Below are 27,605 nucleotides of genomic sequence, written 5' to 3'. Positions count from 1 at the left end.
AAAATCCCATTCAGGGGAAACTAGCTACTGTGAGAATGCCCTGCTTGGTGTTTTTGACCCAATACCCTTTCCTATTAGATGCTGTAGTGTGGCCTTAAATTGAATAACTACAGGCAGAAATGCCTCATTATATGAAATCATCAAATCAGGCAGTAAACTATTCATTCTCCATCCAACTCAGTTTGACAAGGCACAACCTTACAATGAAGTTCATTCTTCAGTGGGTGTGTAGTCCTTTGTCAAGTCACATGCACCTGGCATAAACAAAGAGGTATGGTTTGGGGCTGTGATCTTCTTGTGACTTCAGACACTGCACGGGAAACTGTTTAAATTAGAACATTTTGTAAACCATCCAAGGTAAACCAAGTATTTTAATAGGAAAACCCTCCTAATTTGATGCTGTCCAAGCTCCTTTTCATTTCAGTATTTTTCCTGGTAAAGGAAGCATTATCCCTCTAATTTGGGTCACAGGAATTATGAGCCCACAAATAAGGTCCACTTTTACAAAGGCACATCCTAGCTGGCAACAGTTTGCATGCAAACCTTCTACTTAGATGCATGTTATTGTTTTTCCATTAATCGGGCTCAGCTGCTGATGGTACTGATGCTGCAGATAGTACACTATCTTCTCAGAGGAGAACAGCCAGAGGCTACTGGAATGTACTTTTATGCATTCTCTAATGTGGGACTTGTCTTTTATCCCCACAGTTATAAATTGTGTGCACATGCTGGAATAATAGCTGAAACTACTGGCTCTGAAAGCCTGGATGTTATTTCTCACTCAGCCTGACCAAGTAGCTGTGACAGTGCAAAAATCAGATAGGAAATACCTGACTTAACTTTTAATAGATCTTATGTTGTACAAGTTTAGAAAGAGTTCCATTTTGTGATACTCAAGAAAAGATAAGCCTCAGTAACTCTGCCAGACAAAAATGTTATCAATTTAAAGATTTTTGGACAAAAATCAGCTTGGTCCCACTGGGATAAAATATTTGCACTCCAGTTCCCGGCAGCGCTCATGTCCTGTTCTTGGTTCTCACAAGCCACACAGTCTCATCTACTGCATAGATCCCATGCTAGCAAATGGTGCAAGGAGAACAATTCTTTAAGCTGTAACAGAGAACCACAACATTCCCTTCTACCAAGACTCTGCACTTCAAAGTGATGCTGTACAGCAGGAGGAGTGGATTTTCTGAGCGAAAGTCTCTCGTTATGTAATTCTGTTTACAAAAAAAAACACCGAACAACACTGAAAACAAGTGATAATAGGTTTTATGCAAATGTTCTAGTTAATACTTTGTAGATGAGATGAGTTAAGATAGTGTGATTATTTATTTCAATAGTTTTTTTTTGTTTTTTTAATGATTCAGAGTAACAATATACTGCAGTTGGACACAGTTTCAAGAATTTATAATGTAAACTACCAAAGTGAGAAGAATGATTATAAGCACATGTCAGGTAATGTTGTATTTTAACATCCATTTCCTGATACTTTGGTAGAGATTATGTAATTATATTGTGTTTACAACTTTTTAACATTCCAGCCTTTGTGAAACAGACTTGAGTAACATACACACAGTAACCTTATCCTTGCCTATGACGACAAACATTGTCTTTTTTATTGACTGCAGACATCTTATGAAATGTAATAAACATACACCGGAGAGAAAAGGTGTACAAAAGTGAAACAATGCTTAAACATATTACGTGCCCAACAGGAACTTTAAGTGAAAAAAGACAGCGTTTGTTTTGGTTGGACACAAACCTGGTGTTAGTCACGCTAACGTGATTCAGTGCTGCATGTGATTCTGACCCTTCCACCACACACATGCTTCAGGTTAAGAACAAGAGAGTGACTGCTGGTTTATACCTATGTGAGTGCTTGCAAACCACAGGGCAGCTGTACCAACAGACAGGCTTGTTATCCTTGTATTGCAGTGACCCTTGTGTGCATATTCCCATAGCAGGATGCCTCCACACTTACATCACTGAGACAAAAGACTGTCACAACACGCCAGCTTGATATTATAACATATATCAGGCTGTGTTAGCTGGGACTGATGACATATATAGTAGATGCCAAGTGTGCTTGAGCGAATGTAAAACAGACTTGAATGATTGAGTGTCTGTGTGGTCAAGATTCTGCCACTGGGCCAGCTCTATGTGTATTTTCACGTCAGTTTCTAATCAGTTTCAAGAGTTACAAAGGCAGTTCTTTGTAACTCTTGGCTGTTTCATGTGATAGCATTTATGTGTAACTAAATATTTTCACTATATATTTTTCAGATCTGTCACATACTGTATCTACCCGATGCGCTGATGTCTGCTATTGATCGGGGTACGATCAGATAACCGAGGGTGTACGACAAAAAGATTGAAAAATTCCATCCATGCCAGATAGTTTTGGTTTGGGTGCTGTCAGTGAAACTGCCACGCTGCGGTGCATTATAATCGCAGTGGATTCTAGATTGATATTCCAGGCTGGGGCAAAATATTATTAGATATTAAACAAAATATTTCAAGTCTTAAGTCTTACATTATAAAGTGAATATATCTTTAAATTATATTGAAACAAGGTAATAGCGTGTTTTGTCCATGGACATACATGTAACCCTGGCAGTTTTCTTACAAACAAAATCAGTATGTTTCAGGTGTCTCGCCACTGATCAGCACTACACAACATCTTGCATTGTCATCATGCATTGCAGATATCATGGGATACAAATTCAGTAGACTACACCGTCTGAAAGATAAATGTGATCAGTATCTTATGCAGCTCGTGGGCTTTCTGGTCTGTGCATAGCAATCATCTCAACTGTAGTTATAAGCTTGTTCAGAATTTAATGACAATAATTCTCTCCAATATTTCCAATATATCAATTCACTTCACTGGCTTTCATCCATCTGTGCCGAGACCAGGTATATGAACACACCAAGCCAAGAATATTTGTTTCTAAAGACTGTAAGTCAAAAGTCATTCAGATATCTCTCTTCACAAGCTTTAAAGCAAGGGCAAAACACACACAACATCTCAAGGATAGTCAAGGAATATCTGGGACTCAGGTATTACTTAAACTTGCTCTCTGCCCATTATGTAATATATCTTATCTGAGGGTGGAAAACTTTGCAAAGAATGTCATTCAATTAAACAGTGTGAACTGGCAATGTGCATAGGTGAACTAAAACAGAATCTTGGTATTTATTTAATTGTATTTATGTTTTGTTTTGAAAAGTCTACATGATTAGGGAAATAATTGCTTTATCACCACAACGCCATTCAGTTGCTCTGCCAGTCTGAGGCTTTTATATCATCGCCCGAGTGACATTTTGAATATAATTGGCTGGATGGTGTCTATTATTAACAAACACCTCCAGCAAAACACATACAGTTTGAGATTTTCATATTTGCCATTGGCATGCAATGGTTTGACTAAATGTTTTTTTCAGTTGCCTTCCAGGTAGTTATTCAGCCTGATGGAAACCTCAATCCTCCTCAATCCTCAAAAATAAGACATTGCTAACTAAGAGTAACCTGTGATAGATTTTCTAAATGTATCATTGTAGACTTAGTTCTAACATAACGTTACTACCATAAGAACAATTAAATATTAAGAAAATCGTACATATATAATATTTGAGCAATTGCAGTTTGATAGATAAAATAATTAACAAACCTTACAGTATATTCTGGTGTTTATTCCACCCATAAAAATAATGACTGTCAGATATTCATTATTAGCATTCACATGCCCATGCCAACTTTTTAAGATGCAATACCTTTAAGGTAAGAATGAGTCATTCTTGGAAACAAATAATTATTGACCGCAGCGTTTTGAGACTGGCTTCTTGTCCACACATTCCACGGCATGAATACTAAACATAATGTGAGAGCAGCCAGGATCCAAGCCAGAAATAATGTTATTTGGAGAGGATTTTCAAAATTTTCCCAAACTGACAGTTCCTCCTGAGTAAATATCCCTTGGAATTCAACCTTAAGGTCAGTATCCAGCATTTAAAAGACAAAAGTGTTCCCCAAGTGTTCTCCTGTTCAAGTGTCATAGTAGTAACGCCTTCTTTGCAAGGAGTTTACATAACATGTCATAACCTGTTTATGACTGCACTGTGCAACGCTCCTACAAATAAAGTGTTGCCCTTTAAATGTCTACACAGCAGCTCTGACTGCCAGTGCTTGGGGGTATGCCCAGCTGCTCCTGCTTAATACACTATGGGGGTTCAATGCATGTTGTGTATAGTATGCCCTTTTCACAAAAGCACAAAATCTATTTTTGAAATGCATTCCATAATGTTTGCCACCCAGTTTTTCCATCGAAATGCATTTCTGTGTAATGTATTTAAGCAGATAGCCATTATAGCTACTGTATCTCAGAGATTTTAGATCCTTTTGAATTTAGGGTAAAAACTCTTGAACAGTCTTTTGAGCAAGCGAAACAGTGGAGGTTTTGGACATGTCTAGTGGTGAAGTCTGGAAGTTTGTTGAATGCAAATCGAGGCGCGCTTAGGATATTATCTTATACTGAAATCCCTCTTATTCTTATATCATATACTTATACTGTGAAAGTATATCTGAAATGATATAAACATAAATTTGGAGGCTTTTCCCAACAAAGAATAGGATCCAAGGCGCTCTCCTAAAGTATGTTTAAAGGATAAGGCCGGTGTTTTTTAATGCATTGCTTACCGTCAACAAATCCTATGAACATAACAAAATCAGCAATGATTTTGTTTTGCCAACAAGTCTCGTCCATGTAGCCGGTGCCCAATGAATCCATGTCCCAGCAGCCATAGAACTCCATTGTATTAAAAAAACGATTAAAAACACGTCGGAGAGCCATGCCGTTGCTCTGGGCAACATATTTCATCATCACGATGCACCGAGCCAGCCGACTTTTTCCTCAAACAACTTAATAAGCCGGCTGTAAACACTTTGCGATCTCAGGAAAGTAGTTCCGTAGCACCGAAAATAGTCCCCGGCGTAATGAAGAATTTGTTCCCATTTGAATTTGATTTGGTAATAACTACAACAGCCTGACTTTTCGTGGTAACAGTTAGCAATTTTTAAAATTGAAACTTTGTGAGCTGTATTTCAAGGTTTTTAGCTTACAATCGGAGCCAATGACTTCCGGGTTGTCCCGTCCCAACATCCTGTTTCAACAGGAAACACATCACATTAAGGAAGCAAGGTGCAGTTTCATTGTGACTTCAACTCTGAAAGTGTTAAAGCCAGTGTTTACCGGCAGTGTTGAGTACAATCAACACTTATTAAGGTTTAAAACTTTGCTGTGTATGGAATCTCATGCAGTTCACACCCCTTATCTGCATTTGGGGCAATGATTCATGAGCATGTGCCATGTGTGCCCTGTTCCGTCTGTCCACCCACCTCAGAAACCCAGCTATTTGCATAAAAGGAGCTGTGTGTAGTTGCAACGTTAATGAATATTCTTATAAGGTGCCATAAATGCTGTTGCATGCTCCCCTTCCTGTTGTTCTTCGCCCATTTCATTCTCCAGTGCCCCTAATCAGTTGGCTACCTATTTGCACTTGAGGCAGCCTTTTTAAAAGGACCTCTAGCAGTAAAGGGCAAACCTTCACCACACTTGCAACAGTCCTTTTTTTGGACTCTTGTTGAATATTTTATCTTTTCTTTTTCTTTCTCTTTTTGGGCTGGGCACAGAACCATACATTGCCCTGGGGTTTAAAATATTTACAATTTGAAGAGTACATTTCTGGAGGCGTAGTCAGAATGGTCCAGTAATCAGGACACCCAGTCTTGTTCTGTTGGGGAAGGGGGTGCCAGTTGTCCTGTTTTTACAGCTGCTGTTTGGTTAAGTTTGGTTCGTCCCTTATCTTTTGGTAGTTTAGGGTGAAGCCCCGGTTCTGGCAATGACCCTTCGAGTATTCTTGTCTTGTACTTTGGAATTATCCATCCATCCATTTTCTTGCCACTTATCTGGGCCAGGGTTGCAGTGGCAACAGGGCAAACAGAACAGCTCTGATGTCCTTTTCCCCAACAGCTTCCTCCAGCTCCCCCTGGAGGACCCCAAGGTGCAGTCAGGTCAGCTGGGAGATGGTGTCCTTCCAGCGTGTCCTGGGTTTGCCCTGGGGTTTCCTCCTATAGTCGGTTGTGCCTGGTACACCTCCACAGGGAGGCAGCTGGGGCGTCCTTACCAGGTACCCAAACTACCTCAACTGTCTCAGCTCGACTCTCACCCTATACTACTACTACTCACCCTGTCAAGGAGGGTGAGACCAACCACCTTGCGGAGAAATCTTATTTCAGATGCTGTTATCGCATTCACAGGCCTTGCGGTAGAGAAGCATGGCCTCAGAGGTGTTCACTTTCATCCCAACCCCCCCTGCCCTTTGCCCGACAGGTATTGAGACCTCCTACCCTTCACCTCGCGGTTGTTGAGCCCACAAGGCAGTGGACCCATGTTGCTTTTTCAGGTCGTGTCTGGCTGAGCTATGGGGGTTTCCAACAGGCACCACTCCCAGGCCTGGCTCCAGGAGCGGGCCTCAGTATTTCTGTTCCAGGAGTTGTTCTCTCAGTTGTTTTTTGAGACACTCAAAGACGTCTTCATGAATCACTGTTTGTCTGGCCGCTCACCTGAGACCAGTTTCCCTTGGGCATCCAGGAGAACAAAAACAACACAATATATGAAACATTTACATTGATATACATCAAATTACTTTTAAAGTTCATGTTTTCACGCAGTCAATTTGTATATCAATCTATCAAACTGAGAGAGAAATTATTGGAAATATGATGAACAAAGAAATAAGATAAACTACTCACATTTGGAAATGGGGCTTCAATAAAGACAGTATAATTAGTGAGACCCATTTCTAGAGTTTTCCCAAATCGAAACCTTGAGAGCATTTTAGGCCCTATATCTACCAGCCTAAAGGTAGCTATCAAACATTCACCATCTACACCACATACAGCTAGATGCGGCTCTGTTGTCAAGGGCAGTTGGTTCCCAAAAAGAGAGAGTGCTGCATTTCTAGCTTGTGAGTGAATGAATCATGTCCAGAAAACAGTATCTATTTTTAGATGCTTTTTGAGGTAACTGTGCTACTTTGTAAATTGCATGGCAACCTAAGCTCTGTTGCTGGAAATGTTTATTATTTTTACTGGCCAGACTGCAATACCATTCTCCCATACAAAGTATGGGAGAATGTATCACACAGGAAATGGCTAGGATAGGATAGGCCATTTTTAAAGACTTTGTGGAGCAAATTGTGAATTTGAAAGAGGCCAAATGCACATAGCAAAATCATATGGGCAACGTCCCAAGATAGTATTTCCTCAGTTCCATCAGAACTGCTCTGCTTGGATATGTTGGCTACAGCTTTGAATTCATCATGATACTGTGCACCCTCTTCTCTTCAATATTGGATGTGTATCAGTCTGGTTCTTTTGATTACTTCTTTGCAAATTTCAGATATACTGCAGGCTTCGGTTGCTGTAAGACATGAGCTTTCTTTCTTGTCATCATTAGGAGAATATTCAGTCTGTGATGGTATGTATGGTCAATTCGCATGTGGCACTGGATAGAAAATGATTTCCTTCAACAACACATGCATACAAAATAACAATCTGGAACATTCACATTCACACTTTGGCACAGTCGAGGTTTATTCTTTAAAACTGAGTTTGTATATCTCTCTGTATGCTCTCATAATAACCTGTTCAGCTGATGTGACCAAGCAATATCGGACATAGGCAAAAAGAGAAGGAAACTGGATTGCAAAGGTTGTAATCTTAGTTTTCTGAATACTGTATCTATTTTGTAAGATTAAATCTTTAAGAATTAGCATTGTGTTTTGCTGAATGTAAAACCTTTTTTCAAACAGTATTACTGAATTGTTTGATTTGGAGCAGTTGTGTGCATTCCTACCCTGAAACAGTTATCAGTGTTTTAGCATAATTAATTAATTGTGTTCAATATTTGTGATAAATTCCACAAGCTAGGTTTTTTTTTATCACAGAGAGTGCTTCATACAAGGTGTAATTTTGCAGTGCATCTACTTGCTTTGATGAATCAAATTAGAAATGCTTTGATCTCACAGCATCTATCGGCAGCCATTGTTGGCAGTCATTTTGCATCCCTCCAAAGTAAGTGTCCAAATTCATCCACCTGGGAATGTAACATTGAATAAGTGAAGTTAACCTTTAAACGGATGCCTATTGTTGATCACAGGTATTCGTTTCATTTGAGGAACAGGAACAAAAATGTGACGTATTTGTTTCATTTGACCTCTTCTTGGGATTCTCTGGTATGAACTACAAGCTGTAACTCTGAATGTTTATATGAGAGAGATATGGATCCAACTTGCAGGTGGCCTTGTGATGTCAACAACCTCTTTAAACCCCCGGGAGAGCAGCAGGTCCATCTGCATAATATGGTCAATTATTCACTGTAGACATCAAGTCCCTCACACTTTTAGCAGTCTTGTTTGCACACTTTATGGCCTCCTCCACACTAAGTACCCCCCCCCCACATACTCTAAGTAATTCCTCACTGTGCACCAGTGAAGGAATAAGAATAATCCTTCAAGGAGAACAAAGCCTGCATGACTTAAATGCACAAAACACTTATAATCACAGACTTTTGTATAGTTGGAACTGTCTCTTTATACTTTGGTATGAGTTTGCAGCAATTAATTTTCTATTAGGGCTGTCTCTGAGTGCTTCACATCACTGCAGTAATGTCATTGGTATAATCAGAGCCTTATACAATTATGCAGCAACACTCACATATCTGCAGTGGAATCCACTAAAACAATACAATATTTTCAATGTTATACAGAGGGCTGTTGACAAAAACATATCTAAGGCTGTCATGTGGACTGAGGCTGGTGAACCAAAACAGACCCACGTAACTGCCAACAAAAAATGATTGGTAAGATTGTGTGTAGCACAAATTCAACAAGACACCTCTTAGGAGGGCTGTTCAGATGAACAATAAAGCACCTGCAAGTGTTTAAATAAGTGTGTCAAATCAGTGAAGTAAATAATAGTGTTCACACTGTACATGTAGTGTTTACATGTGCATGTTATGGTTGAGAACAATAAAGCATTCAGTCCAAGAAACTATAAATGTTACTCCCTCTTTGGGACTGAACAAAATAACTGACTGGGAATATTCAGGTTCACAACAATGACTGACCTTATTACAGATGATCCAGCTGTAACTACTAATGATTTGTTCATATAACCTGTTTCAGAAAGGTATCCAGGAAAGATAATCTTGTTTATTTGTTTACTTTCAGAAGACGTTGTGCAGAAATAGTTAGTTAGTTAGTTAGTTAGTTTACTTACTTATACATTTTGGTATGATATGAAACACATAGCTCGCTTTGGAGACCAAGAAATATCGCAATCACTCACTTTTATAATCAAACCACTTTTTGTTTGTCTGATGTGTGACTCCTGTGGCAACACAGTCAACACAGCTCTTACTATACTGGCATGCTTAAGTTGCGCTTTTTGGCTCTTCAGACATCAAACCCTAATTGATCTTGTGCACGTGAATGTAGTACTACCAGATCTCAGAGCAATTTACATCAGAAGTTCAAAGTTTTATATGTAGTTTATTCAACAAAAGAATACTAATCGATGATATCAGCTACACAGATATCATCAGTTTCTATCTAACCTTCTGGTTTCTTTGGAAGGGCAGTGCCCTCTTGGGCTCTGTTTCTGGTTAGGATCAGAGTGGAATTGTCCTTCTTTTGGATCAGACAAGACATCACTCAAATAGAAAAAAGCATTGACTCAGAACCGCACAGTACAACATAGCATTGCCCAAATGTCATTAAAGAACACTCAATTTCATTCTTTTGACAGAGACACTAAGCAATCCACAAATTCAAGCCTGAACATAATGTAAAAGAGATCAGGAAAATGGGCAAAAGAGGAAGAGAAAGAAAGAAAGAAAGAAAGAAAGTATTCATGCATCTTTGGCTTTTCTGTGTACAAAATGCCTTGATGCACAGGCCTAGTCAAAACTGAAGTAGGTGACATGGGCCCTTTCAGGTTTAATAATAGGCTATACAGCACATGTCAGTCTAACACACCAAAACGTCTCTGGGAAAATGGTAACTAACTGCACACACTATATATTGTGCATGTTATATACTGTTTCAGATGTTCAATCCATAGCCAGACAAAGACGTGTCTGGATAATAAGGATCTTTTTTCAGTAAGATGAGGGGAGGGGGCTGCTCAGACTGGTGGGCTACAGTGCTTGAGCAAACCAGACCCTCAGACTGCATGGACGCTGCAAGTGATAAGGACTGCGGTACCCTGATGCGCCCAAACAGTGCGCCTTAGTTAAGTTGTTGCGCTTTAAAGGTAATCTTAATTTGAACAAAATCACTTGATATGGTTATAACCGTTAAGTTGCTGATAATTCTAATGATGATAGTTGCCGTTAAAAGTGATTACATTTTGTTGTTTTTTTCAGATTGCTTCGTCCACAAACGACAGGCTGACTTTTGCATCGTCCAGTCATGTAGCCTTGGGGCAAATCACCTCACCAAATAAGTGACCGACAAAGTGTCTATAGCCTGCCCAGCAAATTGCGTAGGGCAGCTACTACTGGTCCGGAATCTGCCTTTGTGATGTGACCATTAGCTGCGCCAAAGTGGCGCTTTTGCGCACGATGGAGAGCCTTCTACGGGAGCAAAATATTTGGGCGCTGAATGTCTCATGGAGCAACTCAAGTCGTGTAAACGACACCGATTTAGGGAACAACACGGTGAATCCTTTGAAACGAAATGAAGAAGTGGCCAAAGTGGAAGTTACCGTCCTGGTCCTGGTGCTGCTGCTCGCTCTGGTCGGCAACCTCTGCGTCCTGTTGGCTATCCACACTACCAAGCACAGCCAGTCTCGGATGTATTACTTCATGAAGCACCTGAGCATCGCAGACCTCGTCGTTGCAATCTTTCAGGTCCTACCGCAACTCATTTGGGATATCACATTTCGCTTCTATGGGCCAGATTTGCTGTGCAGGTTGGTCAAATACCTACAGGTCGTCGGTATGTTTGCATCTACGTACATGCTTGTCCTGATGTCCATCGACAGGTGCTTAGCAATATGTCAACCACTTCGCTCTTTGCACAAGAGAAAGGATCGCTTCTATGTAATTGCCTCTTGGATGCTTAGTCTGGTATTCAGTACTCCTCAAGTGTACATATTTTCCCTGAAGGAGGTTGGGAACGGAGTTTATGACTGTTGGGGGGACTTTGTACAACCATGGGGCGCCAAGGCATACGTCACATGGATAAGTCTTACCATTTATATCATTCCAGTGGCAATTTTGAGCATCTGCTATGGCTTGATTAGTTTTAAAATATGGCAGAATTTTAAATTAAAAACTAAAAGGGAACACTGCCTGTCTCTCACTCCAAGGACATCCAAAGGCGCTGCGCTCTGTCGTGTGAGCAGCGTGAGGCTGATTTCAAAAGCCAAGATCCGCACAGTGAAAATGACTTTTGTAATAGTCCTTGCCTACATTGTGTGCTGGACTCCGTTTTTCTTCGTCCAGATGTGGTCTGCATGGGATCCTGCTGCACCAAGAGAAGGTAATGCACACCCCACGTTTTTACGCATGCACAAGCTGAGATGCAGTCTGATTAAGAACATACAAACCCTAAATCAAAAATGCAGCCTTCATTAATGAGGATGTTTTATTGTTTATTAAGATATCACCCCTCCCTTTGTGTGCCAACAATCAGAATCAGAATCAGAATCAGACAATTGGAGTTACATGGTCTTTTTGGGCATTTTGGGACCCTTAAATGACATTATTCCGTCATTGCAAAGCAAAAACTAACTTAATAATGACATGCTGTTGCAGAATAATAGCAATATTTTATTATAGGTTTTATGGGCAATAAATGTACCAAAATAAGAGCTGTAAGAAGATGAGGCTTTGCTCCTGGTGCGCTCCATCAAAGTTTATACACCATGTAGTTGGCACAATGTAGAAAAGGGAAGGGTGATGCTAACTATCTTGAAAGTTAGCAAAACATCCTCATTAATCAAGAATGGATTATTTTATTTAGGTTAGTAGTTTTACTCAAAATGCATGGTGGCCAAGCTAAAAATACCTGAAGAGTTGACACTTTGGACATACAAGGTTTTCACCCGACAACACTGCACTGGTCGATATAAGGTCTTTGCTCTTGGAAATACATATCTGTCAGTTGGTTTGAACATGTGTTTTGTAATTTTACATTTCAATTAACATTTTCTTAGTCTGTGTATTCTGCATCTTGTCGACTACAGCAGGCTATTGCAATATGTACAATGTGTCTCAGAGACTTTCACGAGCCTCAACACATATCTCTGGGAAGGGATAAGCAATCCATTTCACCTCTAAGATAACACAATTATGTTTAACTGTAGACTTCCCTCGGAGTGAAAACAGATGAGTGGGAGTGTCTGGTGGTTATCAGGTCGGAGAAAGAAGCTGCTGCGCCCTTTAGAAAGTCCTCAGAGCCACTGGGAGAACATACGTATGTAGCAGGACATCAAAGAGTTTATCTTTTAAGAGCTCCCAGCGGTTGGTTTGTATAATTTCCGCTTGACAGCATAGTTTGTTAGGAGATTCGCCCCTCTTATCTGTCCAGATTGCCTTTAAAGGGGATAGTGGATATGCTCCTCACCACCGTTCAAGTTTTGTTGTTATATGAGCATTCACTGCGGGATGCATTCAGAGATTTAGCTGATATGTTTAGATAAGTCCTATTCCTGTTCAAGGTTTTTATTTTGCACAAAAACAGATCAAATAAACACACAAAAAGGAATAACATACAGATTGTGTATGTCAGACTACAGACTTCAATAGGTGTATGTTACAATATAGGCAGACAATATTCAGTCATGTTTTACAAACCACTTATTAACCATTTACTAGGCATTATAAACATTAGTTGCAACTTTTTAATTGGGGCACAGATAATGCTTATTTATGTTTTACAAATAATTTTGTTCATTATTTTTGAATACATACCTGGATAACAACTAATGACTAACAAATTGTTAACTAAAGCAATCAAAAGCAAGCATTTTATGTAACAGTTATATACAATATGCATATATATTAAAAAAAACAAAAAAAAAAACCTTTAACTTCATTACTTAACATGGCATTAATAATGATTAAATAACTTAAGAGTATATCATTTACTATTAATTAGTAAACAATGTAGGAAATTAAATATTCATGAAATAGTTGTTAGTTAACATGAAAGGATAATCAATATTAAATAATGTTTAATTCACATTTATTAGTGATAGTATACTAAACAGTTACTGAATTGAACATCAGTACAATTTTACATCAGACCTCAAAAAAGTAAAAGAAAAGAACAAAAGGGCTGAACAGAGCAACGAAATTAGGCAGACCAAATACATTTTATATAAAACGAAAACAAAATGTGCAAAATATATATGTGTATGTGTGCATGAGAGAAAGAAGGACACAGAGAGAGAGAGTGATTGAGAGTGAGACTGAGAGAAAGAAAGATATGCAATCAATATGCAATATGCAATATCTCAGAGGGTTTTTAGAGTGTAGAGATTCCTGAAAGGTAGACTGACAGATTGAATATGTAGTTCACTCACACTATGGATGGTATTCATGTCCAGTTCCTGAGGTTTCAAAGAAAAGTCCCCCTCCTGACTCCATATGTAAAGATAGAGATGGTGCACTTTGAATGACTTTTCTCTCTTTCTCATTGATTTTTACAGGAAAATTATAGACAGGAGACACTCAAGTGAAAATACATCATAATATTTTTTGTAGAGAGGCGGGAAGGTAATGATTTATTCCTTCTAAAGTGGATATTTTCTCACAAGGGAATGTCACTCAAATTAATAATTCGCATATATGAGTTCTGTAGCCCAGGGCAGTTCAGTCAATGTCTGTAAACATGAAAAACTCTCTTCCAGTACTAGAAAATAGATAAGCAACTCTAATCTATCATGTCATCAAGATGTACAGCCTGGAGCGAATCTACTGGCAACGAGCGGGAAACCGACTTTTGTAGACTCATAGAATGTTTCTTTAACTTTTTACCCTCAAGATTATCTTTGTTGTAGTGTGAACTGTTCTTAACCAAAAAAGGTTATCGTATCCATCACAGTCATTCTTTTGATTTCACAAACATTTTTTCCAAAGATAACTCCAGTTATCTTTTCTGCTTCATTCTCAAAAGCGCTGTATATCAGTATGATATCGCAGAATACGGGCCAAGATTGACTTTTTGCTTTAGTAGTGAATCTTACCTAATACAAGGTGAACTCTACCAAGGCACAGAAAAAAAAAAAACAGATTTGAAATTTTGTGGCATTTCCCTTTAAAATGACTCCATTCTCCTTGGCCAAGACAGAACATTTTCCATACTTTGGGCAGAGTGTTTGCTTGACATATGTACCACACACTCCTCCTACTTTTGACAGGGCTTTTGGTTGACGTACTGCACACCCTCACAGTAAAGGAGAGGGCAGTGGGGAGTCAGAGCACCATCAGCAGGTCATCAGTTTCACTTAGGGAGGGAAGAAGAAGACACTCACTCAATCTCTCTCACCCCATCAGAGATAATGAACTTGGAATTCTTCCACTTTCCACTGTACAAGCGGCACGTCTATTCAATGCGCTCCACTCTTCGAACTGTAGGTTTAATCATTTGAATTAATAAGAAAATATAGTGTTATTTTTCTTCCCAGGACAGCCTCTTCTCATTGGAGCTATTATATTCGTGCCATTACTATTTGTGCAAAGTCCATCAACCATTCCTGTACATCTAAACTGTAATCCCAAATGTTTCCAGTGTTCGTAAAATGACACAGTTTGCCAGTTCATATGTTCCTCTGTGATAAGTGTATGTTAGTACATCAGTTGCCTTGGAGAGGGACAGATTCAGAAGGAGTACAAATGAAATGGAAAGCGGTGAGTCAAAGATCTGAGCGTTTTTCACGTCAATGCAGAGTAATGTCAGGAATTAATGTAATGTGCTGTGAAACGTTCCACACACCCCTTTCAAAGCTGTCCAGTGATGTTTTCAATGTGATTAGACACAACCTTCCCTCTCACTCTGTGAGTTTGTGTGTGTGTGTGTGAGCGTATGTGTGAGCGTGAGTGTGAGTGTTTGTGTGTGTAAAGTAGATAGTTGAATAATGGATGAAAACACATTTTGATTTAGATTTTCTTGACATGTTGCCTTGACTCTAAGTCCAAAAAATATGAATTAATCAAACCAACTGAATTTATGATCTTGCTTATTCAAACAAAACACACATGCACGCACACACACACACAGACACAGACACTGAATAACAGGGTGATTATATCTTACTGGAATGAAGAAAAAAATGAATCGATATTTGACAGTTAAGATTAAAATGCTACTTAAGAGGCTTTATTAAGATGGGTTTTTTTTTCAACCTTGTAAAACGTTCAGTCAAATGTTTCTCATACCAACCTTTGACAACTCAGATGCATGATTTCCTTTTGGACAATTTAAGAATGTGGATTTTGTACCCAACTGACCAAAATATCAAGCATGCTGTATGTCACCAGTTTGGTATCTGCTTTCTCCGTCTGTCTTCTAGACATGGCCTTCATCATCGCCATGCTGTTGGCCAGTCTCAACAGTTGCTGTAACCCCTGGATCTACATGTTCTTCGCTGGGCACCTGTTCCACGACCTGATGAAGTACTTCATCTGCTGCTCTGGACAGTACATGAGAGCCTCCTCCTGCAGCTGTGAGCGGCAGTGCAGCCACAAGAGCAACTCCTCCACCTGCGTCATCAAGAACACCGGCAGCCAGCGGAGCCTCACGCAGACCTCCAGCACCGGAGCGCCGGCACACATCAACTGAAGGCCGGCCAGGCGTCCTGTAGTCCAGTGAACCCTAACCCATCATACAAGTCCCTTATCATGCATCTAATCTTCACTAGTACTGCAATGTCAAACCCCTGCCCAGACCACTCCTTGCACCTTCTGATGACTGAAAAGAGCGTGCGATGTAAAAAGTGGAGCTTCTATTCCTTGCTACATCTGTGGTTCACTTCTCTCAACTGTATGAACACTCTCTGACTTTGGCGTCGCTTGGACATGCCTATATTTGCACAGGGGTCCTACAGTCCTAAAGATATGTCTCCCTAGTGTAGGCTTCATCGTATTTGTTGCCCTTTGTAAGACATAGCCATTCATTTCTTAGACCAGCTCATTTTCAAGATTTTTCATTTTCATTTTTTTTTTATTGCTGATATGCGCTTTAATGTTTCAGTCTTCAATCTTCAATCCTGCAAGATTGTTCCCAAGATTGTTGTCCTGATTTGAACTTTACAAACAGTTGAGTGATTAGCACAATAGGCTACATGTACATTAGTAATGCAGATATAGGTTCTGTCGGGGAAAGCTGGGACACAATTCAAGTTCAGCTGCTTTTAAGTCAGCATTATTTTGTGTACAAGCATAGGTTAGTATACTGTATGTGGTATTATATGGGTGGTTAACTCAAAATATTAATGTACATGAATGTGACTCCACTGTTAAGCTTAGGCTTATTACAAATATTTCCATTCTAACAGCAGAGCTCAACCGGTAATCCACTGGACTGCATGTTACCTCAAGGAGACGGGATTCAGTGTTTTGAGTGGACTTCGACTTTAACATTATGTGTACTGTGCAATAGATAAATATAGTGTTCGTCCTTCATGATATAATACTGCGTTATATACTGCATCACTTTGTAAATAACTCTCACTGCACTTCACTTGTATCTGCACTTCACCAGTGGCCATATTTATCAACTATGATATCATTTTTTGGAAAATAATATGTACTAATAAAGACATAGAGTATGTTTACTATTTCTACAATAACATCCCTTTTGGGAGATGGATGTTGGAGCTTTTCAATGCCAATGTTGCATGGATAATCAGTTTTCATTACAATTTACGTGGTAGGTTGTTTTCTACTACTTGACTGGAGTAACTTCACTCTGTTGTAGTCTAGTTTGAATCAAGCCAGAATCATGGTTCCCCCTTGTGGCCAAACTGATTATTCAAACATAATCTGTTTTTTTTCTGCTCTGCCTTTTTTTCAGTAGGATATGGGGCAATATGGTAACTGTTCATAGTTAACATATAGAGAATTTCAGTATAAGGCTCTGATTACATGGCATTCTCTTTTTATTCTTTGTTGGCTCACTTCAATACCTGGATTATGTCTCACAATTTCTTAACCCCTATGTAACTGGACAAGTTGTTGAAGAAAACATTGTAGTTTACAGCAACACTGAGTAGTTTCAGGGGGAAGGAGGGTCACACACATTCACACACTCACCTGACAGTACTACCACCCAGTACTAATAAAATATTTGCAGCTCCACTGGGGCAGTTGAGGTTCTGTGTCTTGCTCAAGGCCACTTTGACAAATGTCAACAACCTCTTACATTTGGCACAACAAAATGATATGTTCACATCTAACACAGTGATGACTATATATTTATGTCATGCCTAAGGGTGAGAGAGAGAGAGAGTATGCGTCAAAAGTTTGTTTTTTCCTAAAATTAGGTATTCGCCCTTTAAAAAATGTATGTTACTCTGCTGAAATTATTGCTGGGATGAAAGTAAAATACCTTGTGAATATCATTGACGTAATTCGCTACCTTAAAACTTTGCTTACAAAATAATAACGTTTATAAGGATGAAATTGTACTCATTTACTAAATATGAAGTAGCTTTTTGGTGGAATGAAACCATTTACATGATAAATAAGTAAATTATTTATTTGAGGTTTGACCAACATAGTATCAAAAGAGAGGATTTCTTGGTAAAACCAATTTTCAATACTGATTTATACTATTGCATAAATCCCATTAAAATAATATCCAGAGTAAATGTTTCTGGGGAAGTCCTTCTCCTTCATATTGTCTTCAGGTTGAGTATTTTTCTGTCACAAATACAAAGACAGTAATTCAACTCAGTAGTGTGGATCAGCTCAATATGAGGCCTAACAAACAAAAAAGACAGCATAATCTTGTTGTTGTTTGGTAGGCCTTGCTGATGTTCCATGGATCGGGTTCCTTAAGGACAGAGAGCGGTTAAGGACAGAGAGCGGTCCAAACTGGTCTATGAGCCTTGTTACTATGAAACAGCCAGACAGTAGTTACACCTCCTTGCGTAGAACCACTCTCACACTGCTGAATATCTTCCCCACTGCTTCAAAGAGCGGGTCGCAGAAGGTGTGCACAGTCAGTGAGTAGATACGACTCAGACACTGGGACTCAATCAGACAGCTCTTGATGCAGGGCATTACGGCCCAGATGTGGCAAAATGACAGACAAGCAAACAAGAAGCCCCAGAGCAGCGACACAGGAATGCCCAAGATGGCAGACAGGATGCGGTAGCACCAGTACTTGGACACAGTGAAGGTGGTATAGCTGGCTTTCCACACCCCATCCAGACTGTGCGTGCCGTCAGGCTCTGCAATCACATCTTCGAAGTCGACCTAGAGCAGACCGACAGGATTCGTTTATTTGGTTAGGCTTAGGATTCTGTGTTAACAGTCACAAAACCAATGGTTTTCACATCACTGTTAGGTTTATCCCAGAAATTTACAGTAAAGTCATAAAACACTTGATAGTGATATATAAGATTTTGCTTATAGGATAGGATTTGATAATGATTCCCTCTCCATTATTGTAAAATTCAGTGTTGCATGGTGCTCTATTACTGTTTAACACACACCTCAGAGGGTATTGTTCTGCTTAAACCAAAGCCACTTGTCAACGATAAAAGAAATCAAGACTCTTCATTCATCTTTTCTTAATGTAAAATGTTTTTTGTGCTTGTCCTAAATTTGAGCATGAGCCTATTAATTTCCCCTCTGATGTGCATGGCAACACACACTTGTCAATTCAACGTGCCAACCAGCTAATGAGCTAATGTTAGGAAGCCAAAATTATTTTGTGCTTTGTGAATTGAATAAATATTGTACCCATTAACAAAAACTGACTGAAGTAAAATCTTCACTGTAAAGATATATTATCTCAATTTTTGAGAGTACACTGTATAATGAGGTACATAAGATTTAAACATTTTTTGCATCAGAATGATCCAAACTAACATTGTCTGCTCTTCATATCCTATTCAGCTTTTTTTCTTTCAACTTAATGTTACGCCCTATCCCATCAGAAATATCTCTCACAGAAATAGTTGATACCATGGTAATGGCTATTTTAGGGTACACTTTTGATAGAACAGACACACCACCAAGGCCTGATTAATCTATCTCCAACCTATCTGCAATAGCATGTTTCAGTTCATGCATTTCTGTGAAAACAAAATAAAAATACATTATTCGCACCTTGACCACATCCTCATTGATTTGTTTGGGGTCCCTGTTGATGAGGTCAATCTCTTTGGTGTGGCGGTCCTTCTTGAGCGTCTGCTCCTGGCTGTGGTTGATGTCAGCCATGGTCCTGGTTTCTGACTGAAGAAGGAGAAGGTTGAGGTAAGGTTGAGATGATGAAGCAAGAGAAATCCCGGCGGGAGGCCTGGTCTGCGGCTGCAGCGGTCGGAGCCACAACAGGGAATATGAGGACAGGGAGCGGCTGTGCATAGGCTGAACCTCCACTCAGTGTTATGCCACTCCAGGAATACCAGCAGGCAGCTGCCAGTGATGACTACCTCAACCTGTCAAAAATACAGCAGGCACTGCAGACATACCACATTAAGTACATGGATACATACACACACACACACACACAAACACGCACACACAGTAACGTTGTCCATTCTTTTGTACCAATGTGATAACTCACACTGGGACCCTAAGCATTTCTTAAAGGGCAAAGCAGGCTCATGGTGCATGTTACACTTCCCTAAGAAGTCACCATACATACTTCAGCAAACCATTTGACCAGACACAAACATCCTCTTGCTGTACATGTATGGTCTTGTGTCTTTCATATACTCATCTATACTTCATTTATGTGTAGACTGTGTGACATGATATGTGACATGTTTCAAGAATTGCCATTGATAAGGCATGCATTATGCAAATATATCTGAGAATCTAGAGATCTAGGATCATGTAGGACTTTTCATTCATGTCCATCCACAGAAATAACACTGAAATGTTTCCCAATCTAACCTATATAAAACTTGAGTTACCAAATATGCAACTTAGCCAGAATCTTTGCCTTCCAGAGCAAGCTCAAAGGATAATTTTGGTGATTTTGGACTATATATACTTTGTCTCGTACATACCTGTAGTACTTGAACCCGCAGAGAATATCAGCTCCTGAGTCAGCTGTTAGTTGAAAGGGCGAGCTCCTGTTGTTAGGCCACTTGCTGCTAACAATCAATCCAAGCGGGGTTTGTCAAGTACTACAGGCATGTAAGAGACAAATTATATATAGGTCCAAAATCGCCAAACTTATCCTTTCAAAACAAATGTATGAATGAGTATTGTAAAAATTCAGATCCTATCTTCAAACCCAAGTAAGTGACACAATGGAAAGCTCTGCATGGACAAGAGGGTGAGGTCTCAGACTTTTTATAAAAATAACATTACATTTTGTAGCATGTACCCTATTCCCTGAAAACATATAAAAACGTATTATATTGTAACGTGCAGGTAAGGATTGTGCCGGGGTTATTGTAGAGTGGCATCTACAGCCATAAGGCTTAAGGCTTAATTAAGAGCATAACTAACAGGAGTGATAGGGGGTTCAATATGCTCTCACCACTTGCTAAAGATTTAAACACTAAATTATTGGTTAACACCTCAGCTGTAGGATTGTTATGCAAAACATTATCTACTTGATTAAGTTTTGACAAATTTGAAATCTCTAAACTTTCAAAAAGATACAGCCATTACACACCTATCAAAAACTGTTTCAGAATCCAGGGGCAGAAAGACACCTGATAAAACCCTTTTCTCTTTGAGCCCTCTAATGCTATTACTATAACTATTAATATCAATATCACTACTAATTACTAGTACTAATATCATTACAATTACAAGGCAATTTTATTACATCCTCTGCCTTCCACAGACCCTTGACTTAATTAAATAGAATAGTAAAATCTTGTGTTTAAAGCAAATCATATTACAAACAGAAAGAAAAAAAACTTGAATGCATTGTCTTTTCCTGCCATTTGTCTCCAAACAGAATACCTCTAACATGATTGGTTCATCTATTCAACAGAACTAGTTCACCTAAACATTCTTAGCTTTTGAAATCAATCTTTTGTGTTGTTAAAACTTCAATGTTTACATACAGTATTTCTAACTCCATGTGATTAAAAATCTGAATTGCATTGTTTCAAAAAGTAAGAAAATATGAAACAGAACCCCAAAATTTTGATATAAATAAAGATTACAAGACATTCAACTGTAATTTGCATACCAAAACCAGATAATATGGCAAAGTTACTTACATACCTTACTATAAAAATCACCCTCAGTGATGACGCTACAATTATATCAGTGTGAGAAATTGTACTGGATGCTTAACAAAAAGGGTCACTTTCATCACTCTCATCACTAAGCTTATATAATTAATGAAATCAGTCACCCTAACGGAAGTTATTAAACAATGTCTTCAGTTATTAGACTTAATCACACTGATCTCAATTGTAAAGTCCTCTGATCCACTCTGATCCTCTTTTGGGTCTTGCCAAGGCCGTTTCACACAGATTTCAGAGAGCGGTTGATGAGGTTATGAAGTACATCGCCTTCTTTTGTCGCTGTGTCAAGTCCAAGGCACATCAAATTATTGTTTGAAAATGTCACAAGCCTCGTATGATGATTTAAAAGGGCAATCGGATACAATGAGCTGTTGGACTTTGACCAAAATTGCCTTAACTGTGGAAAACATTTGATAATAATGTAAGCATTTCAAAGTGAAAATTAATAAAGAATCAAATATCAATGCCCAGCTGGGCTCAGTCTATACACCAGTGCACCTTTGCACATGATGTAGGGAATAATCCCAATCTTGATGTCTCCCATGAAACTGTTTCATTCCCTTGCCAGGTGAATGCTGAAGCCTCCACAGCACCTCCCAGCACTCGTGAGGAAGGGACGCACAATGATGTCCAGCACAATGCTCCATAGGCTCTGCAGCCAGCGTGTGCCGACAAGGACGCACTGGATACATGGACCAACCATCCTGTTATAGTAAGAAACAGACAAAAATTCACAGATAACAGAATATAGGACTGAAAAGATAGTCCACAGATATCATTCCAATGATATTAAAACATGGAGGACTGCATTAACCCACCAGATGTGGAGGCAGCTGAGAATGGCAAAGAGGAGACCAGAGATAATTGACATGGGAATGGCCAGAAGCACTGTGACTATCCTGTAGATCCACACCCTGGACACCTCAAACAGAGCGTTGCTCCAGATCCACACTCTGTCCCCGCTGCGCACCGACACCGGCTCAGCTATCACATCCTCAAAGGTCACCTGGAGGAGACAAAGAGAAACTGGTGGTGATGCTACTATAATGTCTATAACTATAATGTCATGTTGCTATTCTCTAATGTCATGTTACTATTGTCATGTTCTCCGTCTTTCCTACATCTTCATTCAGTTTCAACACATCTAAATTGTCAACCTTATATCCACTGGAGGGCAGTGCAACCAATCAAGCAGCTTCTTCTTTCTGCATGCCATTAGTTTTGTGTGATTGCATTTTTATTGACAAGTTCAATGCATTTGACGTATTGTTTATGTGAAGATACACTGATGGTCCATAAAGAAAAAAAATAACCCCTAGGAAGTGTTTACAAACTCTAACAGAGCTACTGCATAAACATGAAATACCTTGAGGCAGTCATTGATGCCTCGGGGGTCTCTGATATTGAGCAGAGGCTTGGTATCACTGATTTCCACTAACGTAGATGTATGAATGTTCTCCTCTTCTTCCAACGCAGGAGGAGCCCTCCACAGCGGCTGCGGTTCCTCCCGGTCATCAAAGTCATCGGAGTCATCAGACTCCCCCAAGTCAATCTCTATTTCCTCAGAATCTTCCCCTTTCATCATGGTGTCAGTCCAAACAAGAGAAGAAAACCCAATCCAGAGAGCCGAGTGGGTGTCTCTCTCACTCCCCCAGCAGCTCTGTCAGGCTCATTCTCAGACCAAGGCCAGCCAATCAGACCCCTCAGCTGGCACTGCAGTGAGGTTATATTGGGAACGTTACGGTGCCCTGGATGGCATTTCCAGATGGTCTTTCATGTGTAGATCACTTTCCTATGCTTAGGGAGTGCCGCCTACCTCCCAGGATATAAATACTGTACCAGGGAGACGACTTTCTCTGTGTGCACTGATACACCCTTTTACAAACACATACACGCCTCTGCTCTGCAGGTCTACTAGAGACAACATGGCATGGCAGCAAAGATAGAGTAAAAGAACTGAATGGAGTGCACACATCATGTAAATTCAATGGTATATATAACCTAGAGTAGATTAGAGGATTGTAAAGTCAAACAGGTGAGAAGGCCATATTGATATTATAGTTTCTAGGGTTTCATTGGGCAAAGTTAAAATACTAAGGGGTATATAAAGTAGCAGAATAAGGCTGCAGGACCATTTTATTACCAGGTCTTATTTAACTGCAGGGAAATGTTTTGAGTCCAGAACAGAAAAGGGGTCAAGAGTTGCAAGACGACAACACAATACTGCCTCCCTCTGGCCTGTAACAACAGTTACGTCTCCTTTTATTAGCACCTCACTTCACCTCTCTTCAGTGCAGATAAAATGTAATCTGATGTGGATGTATCACCATTTTTGTGCTAAACATTGACCTAGTAACCATTAGTTACAGTATAGCTTTTCTCTCATTATAGCCTTAAATATACAACTGGGAGACGTTAAGAATATTATATGTGTGAAATATCTATGTTGTGGCGTATAGCAGAAAAACTACCTACTATGGTGTGTATCGTTAACTAAAAATATATGTATCGTTAACTAGAAATATGTTCCTGCTTGTCTGGCAAGTGATGTTAATCATTCGACTGCCTGGAGGTTCTTCAAGAATCAGGTATAATGATTCCCACACACTGTCCGGATCTGTTATTAATGCTCATCTTGGAAAATGTCTCTTAATTTAAACAGGAAACACTGACTATGAATTCTTGGTAAAGAAAGGATGATGCTTTACAGGAAGCAGCTAATCATTCAGCTGTGAGGGTGCAGAGTCTGATTTACTACTTTAGGTATGTTTCACAATATGCTTTTAAGGAAAACCCTTTCTCCTCTGTCAACCTTTGGACCCATTAACAAATCATCCTCACTGCTATTAATAGGTCAGCTATGAGTCCACAGTGGTAGGCTTTAACAAAAGAGTTTCCCCTGTGACCTGCCAGACCCTTGTGTGCCGTCTCACCTTGCTCTCATCATCATCCTCATAATGATGAGCCAATGCTACAGCCGGGATGGCATAATCTGATAAAAGGATTTGAAAATAACAAAGCCCCCTTTCAGTGATGTCCTCACCCCATTCAAACTTCCCAGCTTCTCTGAAAAGGCTCCATCTCCAAAAGCAATGTATAATTAGCAATAAAATTCCAAACAAAATGAAATGTAGGTGTGTTCTGGTGAATCAGGGCAGGGAATATATAGATATGATGTTTTTTTTCAATTGGCAGGAAAGAGATGTTACTCCTACATTTCCTTGTAAACCAATGATTACTGTGCTGAACTTTACTTTTTTATTTTTCAAATTGTTTGTGAAGTCAGTGGAGGTGTGCTTTTTAAAAAAACAGTAAACCACAACCAATTACATGAATACATCTTTGATAGCTGTGCATCCATAGTGTTTTACCTATGCACTATTGAGAAATTAAGTGAAGCAAGCAAAATATAAATGTTTTCCATTCCAAAAAGGTGAATATTTATCCTGATCGTAATCTACTGCTAAATACATAACAAACTACCATCAAGAATATAACTAACTGTACAACTGTACAGTGTTGAACACAAGCGAGCTACTCTACGATGACCACTGATTGGTCTCCATGGTAATGAATTTCTGCTCGCTGGATGAAGACAGAGTGGGAACACAGTGTATTGATGACTGAGAGTTTCCTGTGTTGTGCAGGCTAGCAGGAGACAACGGTATGCTAATGGACTGCACACCTCGCCAGATGGGGTTTGTTTGTGTCCATGACTAGACAGGTGAGGAGACAGACCAGTGGAGAGGGTGTGTGTGTGTGTGTGTGTGAGAGAGAGAGAGAGGGGTGGGGGGGGGTAGTAGGTGTGAGAGAGAAAGAGAGTATACCTCATCTCTCCCTGTAGCGCCTCATTTAGGATGGTGAATAATCATAAACTGGATAGATGTTAATCAAATTCATATCACTGAGGGGGGAGCACATGAGTCTGGCTTATTGGCATGTTTGTTTTAACCAGTGCTTTAATTAAACTCTGATAACCCCAAAGCTCACACCCGCTAGTCCCAACAGCAGCAGCTTATGTAGGACATGAGTGATGTCATCCTGTCCAGCACCTGCTGTTCCAGCTGTTTTCATGCTTTCAGCACAACAGGTCAGACTAACAATTCATTATCTTTAGTTTCATGGTGTTTTGCAGTGCAATCGTCGGTCTCACTGGTTGTCCCATCGAACATCTCAAAACAGGAGAATCACATGGGATAATCATATTCATATTCATATATTCATATTCAGGTGCAAGAGTTGCTATTGGCCCTTCCTACCCCAGCACATCCACCGTCCCCCAACCTGCCACCCTCATGAAATCGACTCAGTGCAATTGAATTTTGTGAATAATGAGTACCAATTTTTTATAGTATTACGCTATCCAGTGCAAAACAGTATAGTATACGCCTCTTTCCGTGCACAAACACAGAGATCCACTTGCTACACACACTTTTCCTTTCATAAAATGGCTACCAACCATCCATTAATTCAGCAGCACTTTTCAGATCCCCTCTGATAAAGAGTCAGGACTGATATGGAGTGAATTATATGTAGCATGATTTGTTGTAAGAAAGCATCAAATATCTTATGTCCAGATACACTTGTATTGCATGGATGGACGAGGGAGAAAAGTAACATCAGCTAGCTGTATAGTTAGATAGCAAACTGGCTGGCAGTAGCACTAACATTAACAAAATACAGTTTCTGTATTATACATAATACAGTTTCTGTAAAAAGTACCATGTTTCAACCCTAAGGTCTTCGTCAGGCGAACACCATTGTGTGGAACAAAAGGGTATTCATAGTATTGTGTTACATCACCACACGGCCATCTTGGTAGGAAAATAACAGGTGATTATAATCAAATGACAGCCACAGCCAATGAGCTGTGTATGCGGTAAACCACCATATTGGAAGGAAATGCATGTGACATCATTAGATTACTATGAATAGACGGCCAACCGGTAACGTCACAATTGCAATCAATAACAACAGGGTCACAGGTAATCACATACCTATAGTACTCAAACCATGTTACAGGCAGTAAAGATTATGATCCAAAGGCTGTAGTAACCTACACAATAAATACACAGAATATGAAGGGTGGTGTGTTTGCCTGACGAAGACCTGAGGGTTGAAACATTGTACTGTAATTAATAAAGTATTTAGAAAGGAGATTTAGTCTAGTGTGTGGATAATCCTCTTTTTTTTAATCACTTCTCATGACTTTTTACCCAGCAAATAAATATAAATATAGGTTGGATATGCACACTTCTGCTACCCTTCTTGTACCTCTGCCCATTCTCAGTGCTACATCATGGTGAAAAAAATCAAATCATGATTATCTACTGACGTTGTACATTTATTAATAAATTGCATTTATTCAATGTTTTTGCAATTAAGTTAGATGATAATAATTGTATGTTGATTCAATGACAAAAAACATGCCATACATAGTTGGAGTTTGGCTTATAAAGACACTTTTTTCCACAAAACTTGAACAAACTCATCAGTTGATATCTGAAGGCTAGGGGGCACGTTTTGGTTTTGGAGGGCCTGTGATTCGCTCAGTGTGCATTTACTCATCCTGGTATTAATTAGTTTGAGGTTCCTGACTGTAGTGGACATCAGGTTGCTTTTTGAGAGCTCTGTGGAGACGGTTGAAAAGCATCCGTGTCATATGTGTGCGTGCAGTTCTGGGCCAACTCATCCAGCCACTGTTTCAAGGACAGTTTAATGAAATAATGTGTTCCTCTCCGTTGGACAGGACCATCAATCACACCTTCTCTCTTTGATTCCTCAGGACTGGTTCACTCATTATCACTGTCTCTGCAACAACAGAGAAATATCATCAAGCTTAAAGTGAACAGACAGCAGAAGGTACGGCACAGAGGAAAATATTGGGCCTTTTCAACAGGTTTACCATTAAGTACAGCTGAATAACAAACCACTCTCAACTGAGCTCAAGCCATGAATTCTCATTTTCTAGAGAGTGGGCTTGTGTTTGATCTACAATGAATCTCCTTTGCAACAGGAATGGACAATTGATGTGATTGTCTTGATTTAATAAAGCTGCCATTGACATGGGAGGTCCTTCACT

The 27,605-nt window shown here is 39.5% G+C and overlaps 3 protein-coding genes across 4 annotated transcripts; 1 reads left to right on the top strand and 2 right to left on the bottom strand.

The window, feature by feature from the left end:
• The first annotated feature begins 10,570 nt into the window (after positions 1-10,570).
• oxtrb (oxytocin receptor b) lies at positions 10,571-17,393 on the top strand. Its single transcript, XM_071895164.2, has 2 exons — positions 10,571-11,610; positions 15,647-17,393. The coding sequence occupies exons 1-2, from the start codon at positions 10,689-10,691 to the stop codon at positions 15,913-15,915; spliced, it is 1,191 nt and encodes a 396-aa protein (XP_071751265.2). The 5' UTR covers positions 10,571-10,688; the 3' UTR covers positions 15,916-17,393.
• A 591-nt stretch (positions 17,394-17,984) lies between these two features.
• LOC139908491 (caveolin-3-like) lies at positions 17,985-19,843 on the bottom strand. 2 transcript variants are annotated; one of them, XM_071895209.2, is made up of 3 exons: positions 19,827-19,843; positions 19,413-19,503; positions 17,985-18,554 (listed from the first exon to the last, which is right to left on the bottom strand). In XM_071895209.2, the coding sequence occupies exons 1-3, from the start codon at positions 19,841-19,843 to the stop codon at positions 18,213-18,215; spliced, it is 450 nt and encodes a 149-aa protein (XP_071751310.1). In that variant the 3' UTR covers positions 17,985-18,212. The 2 variants fall into 2 exon arrangements, with proteins under 2 accessions (XP_071751310.1, XP_071751308.1); XM_071895207.2 differs by lacking the exon at positions 19,827-19,843 and having other exon boundaries at positions 19,413-19,523.
• Positions 19,844-22,076: 2,233 nt separating this feature from the next.
• cav4a (caveolin 4a) lies at positions 22,077-23,108 on the bottom strand. The gene is made up of 3 exons (XM_071895323.2): positions 22,890-23,108; positions 22,342-22,529; positions 22,077-22,227 (listed from the first exon to the last, which is right to left on the bottom strand). The coding sequence occupies exons 1-3, from the start codon at positions 23,106-23,108 to the stop codon at positions 22,077-22,079; spliced, it is 558 nt and encodes a 185-aa protein (XP_071751424.1).
• Between the last annotated feature and the right edge of the window lie 4,497 nt (positions 23,109-27,605).

This window comes from Centroberyx gerrardi, chromosome 5, assembly GCF_048128805.1.
Source record: "Centroberyx gerrardi isolate f3 chromosome 5, fCenGer3.hap1.cur.20231027, whole genome shotgun sequence".
In the NCBI taxonomy this organism is placed as follows: Eukaryota; Metazoa; Chordata; class Actinopteri; order Beryciformes; family Berycidae; genus Centroberyx; species Centroberyx gerrardi.
This window is presented reverse-complemented; position numbering and strand designations above follow the sequence as displayed.

Coding starts and splice junctions, on each gene's coding strand:
- cav4a (XM_071895323.2), bottom strand. CDS start 23,108: ATGATGAAAGGGGAAGATTCTGAGGAAATAGAGATTGACTTGGGGGAG. Junction 22,530..22,889: donor GCATCAATGACTGCCTCAAG/GTATTTCATGTT, acceptor TGTCTCCTCCAG/GTGACCTTTGAGGATGTGAT. Junction 22,228..22,341: donor CTCAGCTGCCTCCACATCTG/GTGGGTTAATGC, acceptor TTACTATAACAG/GATGGTTGGTCCATGTATCC.
- LOC139908491 (XM_071895207.2), bottom strand. CDS start 19,523: ATGGCTGACATCAACCACAGCCAGGAGCAGACGCTCAAGAAGGACCGC. Junction 18,555..19,412: donor TCAATGAGGATGTGGTCAAG/GTGCGAATAATG, acceptor GGTCTGCTCTAG/GTCGACTTCGAAGATGTGAT.
- oxtrb (XM_071895164.2), top strand. CDS start 10,689: ATGGAGAGCCTTCTACGGGAGCAAAATATTTGGGCGCTGAATGTCTCA. Junction 11,611..15,646: donor TCCTGCTGCACCAAGAGAAG/GTAATGCACACC, acceptor TCTGTCTTCTAG/ACATGGCCTTCATCATCGCC.